The 10,600-nt window shown below is 41.5% G+C and overlaps 1 protein-coding gene across 1 annotated transcript; it reads left to right on the top strand.

Moving 5' to 3' along the window:
• The first annotated feature begins 1,266 nt into the window (after window positions 1-1,266).
• On the top strand, window positions 1,267-10,350 carry FAM104A (family with sequence similarity 104 member A). Its single transcript, XM_042447947.1, has 3 exons — window positions 1,267-1,437; window positions 5,657-5,753; window positions 9,691-10,350. The coding sequence occupies exons 1-3, from the start codon at window positions 1,391-1,393 to the stop codon at window positions 9,931-9,933; spliced, it is 387 nt and encodes a 128-aa protein (XP_042303881.1). The 5' UTR covers window positions 1,267-1,390; the 3' UTR covers window positions 9,934-10,350.
• Window positions 10,351-10,600: the final 250 nt, after the last annotated feature.

A 10,600-nucleotide genomic window follows, 5' to 3' on the forward strand; every position in this document is an offset into this window, starting at 1 on the left:
TTTCCCAGGATTCCCCAGCAGCACTGAGCCAGGGCAGTGAAAGCAGTCTCAAACTGGGTTTTTGGACTTAACCTTGTGCAAGAAGTTGTAGCAGAAGGTTTTGTGGACTCGGAGCCAAGTCTAGGAAAAGCTCGTGCTACACCTTAAGTGCCAAAGAGTGCCACAAGAGCCCTTTGCTCTGAAGCACGCAAAACCCATTGCGCTCCCCAAACTCTGCCCGTTAAGAGGATTGTGGACTTCAGCTCCCAGAAGCCTCAGCCATGTTGGCCAATAGTCTGGCATTCTGGGAGATGAAGTCCAAAAGCCCTTAAAGAGCACAGTTTGGGGAGCACTGATATATATATAGTATTATTATAGTACCCCAAACTGTGTCCTTAAGAGATTGTGGGTTTTTATGGCTGGCCTGGGATTTGAACCCTGGTCTCCAGAGTCCCAGTCCAACGCTCAAACCAAGGTGGCTGTGTGTGTTTCATGGAGGAATACAGACTTGAACGCTTTGCTTTGCTTTGCGTGTGGCAGCCAAGAGAGAAATTGTGTGTTTGTGCGTGTGTTAATTAGACGCGCAAAATGCTCCTTGCGCTGAGGTAAAAAAAAAAAAAACGCGAACTGGTCTATTATTGAACGTCGGCTGCGTCTACACCGCAGAAATAACCCAGTTCGAGACCGCTTTAACTCTTTCCTGGCTCAAGGCTACGGAATTCTGCAATTATAGTTTTCTGTGAGACATTTAGCCTTTTCTGTCAGAGAGGGCTCTGATGCCGCCACACAAAAAACTACAAATCCCAGAATTCCACAGCATCGAGCCACGACAGTTTTAAGAAAAAGTGGTGTTTGATTGTTTATTTACAGAAAAACGGGTATAAATAATAAAGTTTCATTTATTGTTTTATTATTATTATAATTGTGCCAAGGAGTGCGTGAAACACAGACAACGTTCAAAACGCGTCAGAGTCCTTGAGGCGCTCGAGCCTCACATTATTACGCCTCTTGTTTTTTTTTTATATATATAAAAGTATATATATATATCGCTAGGTATGTTTTCCCCGCCTTGGCGGAAGTAAAAACATTCAGCCCTCCACGCATGCGCAACAGTGGGGGCCAATGTTTTGACTACAGCGCAGCTGCTGCGCTTGTGATTGTATAACCCAATGCGTCGCTGTGTGCGCATGCGCACTACTGGGGACGGCCTCAGCTTGGGCTATTAATGCGCCTGCGAGGCCGAGGCCCCTGAGGGGGCGTGGCTTTCTGTGTCGTCAGTGCGCTTGCGCCGGAGGTGTGGACACCGGAAGCGGCGAAGAGAGGAAAGAGGAGGAGCCGGTGGTGGAGAGGATTGTTTGGGGGCTCCTCAGAGCGGGGCGGCTGGGGAGCGGAGGCCGGGCCTGGCCAGGCCATGAGTTGCCGGGGAGCGGTGCCGAGCGAGCGGGGAGCCAAGCAGAGGTGAGAGAAAGGGGAGGTACGGTGGCCGGGAGGGGACTTAAAGGGGGGGAATGGGGGTTTTGCTGTACTTTTCCTTGATCATCCTCTTCTGTGAATGTCCAATGTTGCCAGGAGGGCCGTGGCGTAGTGGTTTCAGCGCTGGACTGCGGCTCTGGAGGCCAGGGTTCGAATCCCGGCTCAGCCACGGAAAGCCCCTTTGGGTGACCTTGAGTGAGAGTTACACTCTCTCAGCCCCAGAATAACCCTGTGATGGGGTTCGCCTTAAGGACACAGTAACCCTACAACCATTTGAACAGCAACCTTGAGCCCAAGTGGAGAAGTGGTGTCACTTGCCAGTGTGGCTTCAGTGTTGTGCTTGGGCTCTTGGATGCTAAGGTTCACATGGTCAGTGGCGAGCCCCTTCTCTGAAGAGGCCTGCCAAGAAAACCCCGGTCCAGAACACACTGCAGAAATGATCCCAGTTTGAGACCTGCACTGGATCTAGTGCGAGGGGATCATGGGAATGGTAGTTTATTGTGGTGGCACCAGAGAAGGCTCAGGGCCAAACACACTGCAGAAATCATCCACCTTGAGGCTGCTTTAACCGCTCTTGGCTCAGTGCTAAGGAACTCTGGGAACTGTAGTTTTGTAAGACATTCAGCCTTTGCTGTCAGTGAGAGCTCTGGGCCCACAATAAGTCCCAGGAATCCCTAGCTCTGAGCCAGGGGCAGTTAAAGTGGTCTCAAACTGGATTATTTCTGCAGTGTGTTTTGGACCTCCATGATAAGTTTTCTTAGGGTTGCCATAATTCAGAAAAGACTTGAAGGCATATCACAACAACAACAACATTACAGGTTGAGTCTATCGTATCCAAAATGCTTGGGACCATAGGTGCTTGGATTTTGGACCCCCCCCCCCACACACACAGAGATTTTAGATCTTAGAAATAGGATCCAAGTCTGAACATGAAATTCATGTATGCCTTGCACACTTAGCCTGGAGGTAAATTTATACACAGTAACTTAATCCTTTTCTGCATGAAACATGGTGTGGCGGCGTTTCTTTCCTTGGTAGCCCTGAGCTCTTGTGCCAATGGCCACCATCGACAGGAAAGCGTTCCCAGAGGAAATACATCCAAATTATTGGGATCCCGATTTCAAAGTGAACCAAGTTTTTATAGTACTTTTGAACAAAGAAAACTATAAATTACATTTCATTGGTTACATTTGAATTTAAATATATATAGCCCTTCACCCTTATTGGTCATTCGTTCATACATTTGGCCTGCATTTCTCTGCCCTCCTGGTACCCATCAATCAAACTATTACCTATCTGTTTTTCTTTTACTGTCCCCAACTGTCCTGTATTACATTCTTTTGTTTTGATAATAGCTTAAAGCAGGAACCAATTCAGGGCCATTGCATTCCGGAGCCAAGGATTTGACATGACCTGAAATAGCAGCCTTGTCTCTCAATACATTCAGCACTGTAATTTTCAACTCCTGAGCAAGTGAAATTCCAATTCAAATCTACAATTTGAGTGTCAGATTATGATCCTGGAGATCAGGGTTTGCTTCTCCACTTGGCTGTGGAAACCCACTGGGTGACCTTGGACAAGTCACGCTCTCTCAGCCTCAGGGGAATAGCATTAGCAAATACATTTTATACTGCTTATCGGTGCACTTAAATACTCCCTGAGCAGTTTATAGTGTGTGAACCAGTTGCTCCCAATAAGCTGGGTACTCAGTTTACCAACCTATGAAAGGATGGAAGATTGAGCAGACCCTGGAGCCCTGCCTGGGACCGAACTCACAACATTGTGCCTGAAATACTGGCATTTAACCACTGCACCACAAGGCTCCCTAAGGGAAAGGCAAACCCTCTCTGAACAAATCCTGCGAAGTAAACACCATGGTAGCCTTTCCTTCTTCGGGTCAGAAATAACCTGAAGGCACACAACAACATTACAGGTCGAATCTCCCTTATCCAAAATGCTTGGGACCAGAAGTCCTTTGGATTATGGACAACCCCCCCCCCCCATATATTTTAAAATATTTACGTAAACATAAGGATATATCTTGGAGATGGATCCAAGTCTCAACATGAAATTTGTTTATAAGGCGTAGTGGTTTGAGTGTTGGATACAACGCGGGGGGCCAGGGTTCGATTCCCAGCTCAGTCGTGAAAACCTACTGGGTGACCTTGTGCAAATCACACTCTCTTAGCCTCAGAAGAAGGCAAACGCAAACGCCCTCTGAAGAGACTTGCCAAGAAAACCCTGTGATGGGTTCTCCTTAGAGTTGCTGCACATTGGACACAAAGGTACACAATAAGTGCCACCTGGCCTTGTAGAGAGAGAAGAACCAGTAGTATCTGCTGGACCTGATCCCTTTCCTCCACTGCCATTCCCTTCTCCCTTTGTGTCATGAGATATTGAAATGGTTCAAGATTTTTCATACCTTGGCTCAATCATTAGTCAGAATGGAGAATACAGCCAAGAAATCAGAAGAAGGCTAAGATTGGGAAGGGCAGGAGTGAAGGAATTAGATAACATAACAAAGTTTAAAGGTATATCATTGAATATTAAAGTTAGGATTGACCCTGTCATCATATTCCTATGGTTATGAAAGCTGGACAGTGAAGAAAGCTGATAGGAAGAGAATCAACTAATTTGAAGTTTGGTGCTTGAGAAGAGAAGAGGATGATACTGTTGACTGCTAAAAAGACAAATAAATAGGTCCTAGAGCAAATCAAATCTGAACTCTCCCTAGAACCCAAGATGACTAAAATGAGACTGCCATACTTTGGACACATCCTGAGAAGACATGACTCACTAGAAAAAGCAATAAGGCTTGGCAAAGTGGAAGGCAGTAGGAAAAGAGGAAGGTCGCATTATGGATAGACTCAGTCAAGGAAGCCAAAGTTCTGAGTCTGCAAGAGCAGTTGATGATTGGATGTCTCATTTGAGTCAACTTGATGGCAGTTAACAATGATAACCTCTAGGTAATAATCCTGAAGAATGCTGCTTGAGGTCCATTTTAGGGGCTTGTCATGGCTGGTGCATTTTTGAGGAAAGCCAATGTGACGTAAAATAAATTTTTCTTCAGTAGGATTGGTAGGTTGGTCACATCAGGAGAAGGCATAGAATCATAGAGTTGGAAGAGACCATGATGACTCATTAGAAAAGACAATAATGCTAAGAAAGGTAGAAGGCAGCAGAAATAGAGGAAGACTGCATAGCAAATGGCTAGACTGAGTTAAGGAGGTCACAGGCCTCAATCTACAAGACCTGAGCAGAGTAATAGAGAATAAGGGGGCTTGGAGATGTCTCATAACACAAGGTCGTCATGAGTTGAGGTCAACTCAAGGGCAGCTAATAATAAAAAATATGAATTGGCTAAATGTAGCACTAAATAAAATTTGTGCTTATAAGTTTAATAAAAATGATTTATTTAAACAAAGTTGCATTGGAACCATCCACTTAAATTTTTCTCAGAAAGCTTTGAAGTCATCGCGCAGAATGTCTTTTCTCAGTGGATCTGCTTCACAAATAATACACAGAATGGTGTAGTTGGTGCATTTTAATTTGTTGTGGCTGCCCTACTTGATGACAGATCTAAGCCCTTCAGGCAGAATGAAAGTATTCATGCAGATACTGTACTGTATTCTTATTGTGACAAAATGGGCTATTTCCCTCCAAATGGTCTGTGTTGGGTTCAGAATAATGTTTTCTACAACCTGATTTGATCCTTACTAGGTAAAATAGCTGGATAAGTAAAGCAAATACTGGTCTCTAGTTGAAGACCATGAGCCTGAACAACATGACTTTTTTTTAATGTAGCTAGGTGTCATTAGGAATAGTTGGTCATATCTGTAGACATGGTTGTTGTTTAGAGGACTCTTGAATATTATATTTAAACAGAATGGCAAAGTTCATGTATCAATTTTAAGAGGTGATTATTCCGTAGAAGAATTTCCTTCCACACTTGCATAGAATAATAGAAGGAAAAAGGTGTATAAATAGTTTTTTTAATCAATACACTCAGCTGCATTTTTGATAGCAGTTTATGTAGGGTTTCATATTCAGTTCTTTACTAATAATGAGTAACTGAAGAAAAATCTAAACGTTGCAAAACAGGCTTGTTAGTAGTATTTACAGTATGTGAATTAATTGTATACTTGGTCCTGTGTATACTTGGTACACCAACAAACCTCTTTCTTCTGTTCTTCCATTGCTTCAGAAAGAGGAGACGAAATGGCACAGAAGAGGATGGGCCTATACCACAAACAAAACGCAGCAGCCGAAATGCTGTTTTTCAGGATTCCTGGGATACAGAGGTAAGATGTTTCTAGATTTACTCCTGACCTGAAGTAGCTCCTACTTTTAAGTATTTGTGTCTGTTTACTAATCGGGAGCACTTAAGTAAACCATCTACATTTAATCCTGGAAGAGGAAAAATTGAGACTAACATTTAATTGTATCAGTATAATTATTTTCTGTTTAATTTTAAACTCTCCTAACTAAAGCATTTTTTAAAAGAATGGTGATCAGTCTTGATTTGAATTCTACTAATAATATAATATTTATTTTTAATGTTCGTTTGCCAAAGGACCGAACATCAGGTATATATAATCAAGGACAAAACAATGAAACAAACCCTAACATATACTAAAAGTAAATCCCCACCATCGCACTAGTTGCCATTCAACTCAGGAGCCTTAGGCACACGCAGCAGCTTAATCCAGCGAATTGAAGAGGAAGGGTAGGATCCTCCTCCAGCCAGAAATACAAAGGAGGACTGTTCCTCAAATGCGGGGCCAGATCCTGAAAGGCTTGACAGCCATACACATTGGTGGAAGTGTCAATAATCCTTTGCCTGTAGTTCTTAGGTTTCTAGATGGTACATACCATGCTGGATGAACCGCCAAATATTGAAGGAGGTTAGAGTGCAAGGCCTTAAATTACCAGGACCAAAAGCTTGTAGTGAGCCCTAGCTTAAACTGGTAGCCAGTAGATACTGGATATTGAAGGGTAGTGTTGTTCCTGCCTTACAAGCTGATTCATAAACCCTAGTTATTTAAATAAGGTATTTGTATGAAGTTATCGATTCATTTAGAATACTTGTATTCTTCTTTATAGCTCCAATAAGTTCTCAATGGTTCCATTGAGGGGAGATATGTGGTCATTTCTTTTGCAGAAGAAAACTACTATTGGCAAAAGTCAGGTTGAAAATCTTGTGCATTACTTACTATTCTATCTTTTGTGTGAAGACCTAAAGAGGAGGGAGGAAATAACATGTTTTCCTGAGTTGCTCAAACTCAGCTCTATCACAGTGCAGTTGGAAATAAACTAATGTATTCATTACATTGGTGGGAAATAATCAGCTGTTTTATCACATGCATATCAGCTATTGTTCGCTCTGTGTGTGTGCCTTCAGTTTGCCTATTGAAATGGTGACCCAATAAATTCCATAAGGTTTGCTCAGACAAGGCATACACAGAAGTGGTGTTGCCAGTTCCTTCCTCTGAAATATAGCTTACAGTAACTAGCATTCATTGGTGGTCTTCCATCCAAGTGCCAACCAGGACTGACTCTGCTTAGCTTCCAAGATCAGAAAGAATCTTGTATCTTTAGAGTTTTTAGGCCTTACTTTATTTGCTGTAGGTGCCTAGAAGTTATGTATTTATTTTATCAGTTCCTTTTAAATGGATTATTTATAGGGACAGCCATGGATTTAAATAGCCATAAAACCCACTGAATGACCCTGGGCATGCCACATGCTCTCAGCCTCAAGGGAAGGCAGTGACAAACCTCTGAACAAATCTTGCCAAGAAAACCCCATGATAGGGCACTTTAGGCTCACCATAAGTTGGAAATAAAGGCCCACAACAGCAACAACAACAGCGGATAAGGACATCAGTGGAAATATTTGTTGTATGGAGACCACTCTTATTATAGTTCAAATTGATTTAAGTGAAAACTACTTTTTTTGGATTATTTTGGTAAACTAGTGACAAGCTTTTAGCTAAAAACACTAAATATAACTAACCCTATAGGCCTAGGTAGCTTTGAAAGCAACTTACAAGAGTCTCACAGTGCAATCATATTCAAGGATAGCATCAGAAGCAGAAATAACATGGCTCCTCTATAGTGGTAAATGTATTCAGGAAGCATTTTTTGTCTCCACACTTGGTCTTCCTGCTATCATCCTTTTGGCATTACCAAAGCAGGAGTGTCCATTTAAGTTCCCAAAGGCAAGTGAGTGGGGCAAAGTAGCTGGAACTCTCAATCTAGTATCCCCTTCCTGTCAGTTTCATGTCTGTGAAAAAGTACTTCAGGTGTGAAATATGATCGATAGTCAAGAAATCTCTACTACATGTAGCTGTTAACATCTCTTTTGTGTTTAGTTACTTTAATGTTTGAACAACTTGAATTCAGCTTTAAAATCTATCTGCTTGTGAGTTTAGGAATCAGCTCTAGTCAAGCATACACAGAGGCTGCAATCCTATATTCACTTATCTAAGGTTAGGTTTCATTGAGTTCATTGGAATTTTCCTATTAGGTGTATACAGTGAGATTGCTTTGCAAGTATCATATTGACTTTGACTTCAGTCTTCTGAGTTGAGGTGTCTGCTGGTTTAGAACCCAAACAGCATTATTGTTCCTGTTCATGTGATTCATGCTGCTGTTGTACTCACACTTGAAATGTAAACAAACACTTTTTAAAAACGGAGTTAAAACTTGAGCGCTTCAAGGTTGCACTCTAATCTTTCTGCATTTCTTTTTGCAATGTATATGCAAAACAAAGTAGATGGGCAGAGCTTCAATTCAACTGGCTGAAGATTACTGAAAATTCATCAGATGTAACCAACATACAGGCATACTTCAGTTAACAGCCTCTAACAAAGCACCTTTTACAGTCTTTTTATGCCTGCACAGCCCTTTTTTCATCCTTTTGTCTAGTTGGAAGGCTTTTAGCAGTATTGGCACAGCGGGCATAGTGAAGGAAACCTGTAGAAATACAGATTTTCAGTGTCAGGTTGCAAGAGCAGTAAACAAAATGAAGTTTAAGGTGAGGAAAAGGCAGGATTTTATTCTAGCTGGTCATACTGTGACAGTGTGTACCTGCCTACAAGAGGAAAGGCAACAAACAGCTCCCTCCAGAATCTCTAAGAATGCATGAAATGCAAAAGGAAGCCAACAAATAAGCCTGCCTTACTAGACCTTCCCCTCCCCCAATATGCTTTAAAAAGAGAGCACATAGATCTGTAAGTTTGGTCACCAAAAGAGAAATCATAAGGTGAAAGCTGATAAAAACTTAATTCCTGGAAAGAGTTTTCAAGTAGTCTTTTTTGAACATTTTCAAAAACACTTTTACTTATGCAAGGGTTGTTTGCCTTTGTTGTTTCATTTCATGCTTATATTGTTTTTCATAAAATGTTTTCTGAAACATTTCCAACTGCTCTTGTTTATGCTAAACCTATCCCTTGTCTTTATTATTTCTGCCTCTGATACAAGGTTTCTGTTAAAGAGGTGATGACTAGTAATACATCTACTTTGTTAACTGAGGTATACTTGTATATCCAAACACTACACTTTAAAGTATTTGGCCTGGTAGAAGGTTTTTGACAGGTGATGAGGTAGCATTTAAGCTCTGTGGGTATAGACTTGTGGATTTTAGTGCAGTGAGAAATGCACCAAATTGAATTTTTCATACATTATTTGGCATAACTTACTGTATATACTCATGTCTAGAAATTTTAGTCAAAAAATTTACCCTAAAAACCTAGGTTGAGTTATCCATGGGTCAATGTAAGTACTATAACTCTTATTAAAGAGAGAACCATTCCCTGGTGAAGGGCAAGAGTGCAATCTGTCCTGGAAGCACTGACCTCCCTCTACTCTTCCTTCCAGCCTTTAATGTGAGCCCAAACAGTTATGCTTGCCATAATTTTGTATGTTCTTTGGCATTGTTTTCCTTTGCTTCATCATTTAGATTCTTTGTTGCATGTCCATATGTTTTACCCTTGATGTACCCAAGGGTCATATCAAAATCCATAATTTTGCCCCCAAAACCTACCCTCGACTTAAACATGAGGTCGACTTATAGTCAAGTATATACAGTAATGTGCAATATGTAACATTTCGCTAGAAGATAGGATGATCAAGTTTGGGGCCAGCAGAAGAGCAGCCTTTAAAAAAAAAAGAGGATTACTTGATATATGTAGAGAATATTAAGATAACCTGCATTCCTGTCTGTTTTTTGTTCCCTAGTCCTCCAGCAGTGAGAGCGGCAGTACTAGTAGCTGCTGCAGTAGCAGCATAAGCAGCCCTGACAGAGGCAGTGGGCCAGAAACCAGCCTACACCAGATAATGCCCGGGTCGAGTCCTGTGACACCACCTCAGTCGTTCCATGAGCAGTCTGCACTATGCCAAGGTCCTTACTTCCACATCAACCAGATCCTGAAGGAGGCACACTTCCATAGCTTACAGAGCAGGGGCCGTCCTCCAACATGATGAGCCCAGCAGTTCCCTGCCTTCCGTGAAGGGGGACAACACTGTGTGATATTTCAACTTTAAAGTTTGTTAAAATTGCACAAAATGCCTGTTGCCTTTTTAGTCTGTATTTGGAATAACAGATTAACAGGCAATTGTTTACTTGTGGTTTGCTGCACTATTGCAATGCAAAAGGGGCTTTGGAGCAATTTTTATAGGATTCTTTTGTGGTGGGGCAGAGAGGTGGATTTCTTCAACTTGTCATGATGGTTTTAAGAATCCACCTCTGTATTACAGGAGTGCATAAGTCCAGTCTGACTTCTTAATCTGTTCAATAGTAATTGATGCTTTATGTAAAATTCCCTCAAACATTTGTGTTCAGTTTTATAAGTCTTTTTTTTTAATTTCAATAAATAGTGAATATGTTTTTATGGTAAATTAATCTTTCCAGAGGCTTAGTGCTCATGTACCATTAAGGCTATTTTAAAATTCTGGTAAGAAGAATCTATAGGGTGAGAGGATTTTTTCCCCATTTATACAGGAGTATAAATGATGTGATTCTTGCTGAACTCAGTACTTTAGGTACTGAACTGGGTTGCTCTTTTGTTCCTGAATAACTATTGCTGTTTAAAGTTCAGGTTTTCCATTAATCCCCTGAAGTTGTCTAAAGAATGGATCCTACATCTTT

Source organism: Sceloporus undulatus, chromosome 2 (assembly GCF_019175285.1).
Source record: "Sceloporus undulatus isolate JIND9_A2432 ecotype Alabama chromosome 2, SceUnd_v1.1, whole genome shotgun sequence".
In the NCBI taxonomy this organism is placed as follows: domain Eukaryota; kingdom Metazoa; phylum Chordata; class Lepidosauria; order Squamata; family Phrynosomatidae; genus Sceloporus; species Sceloporus undulatus.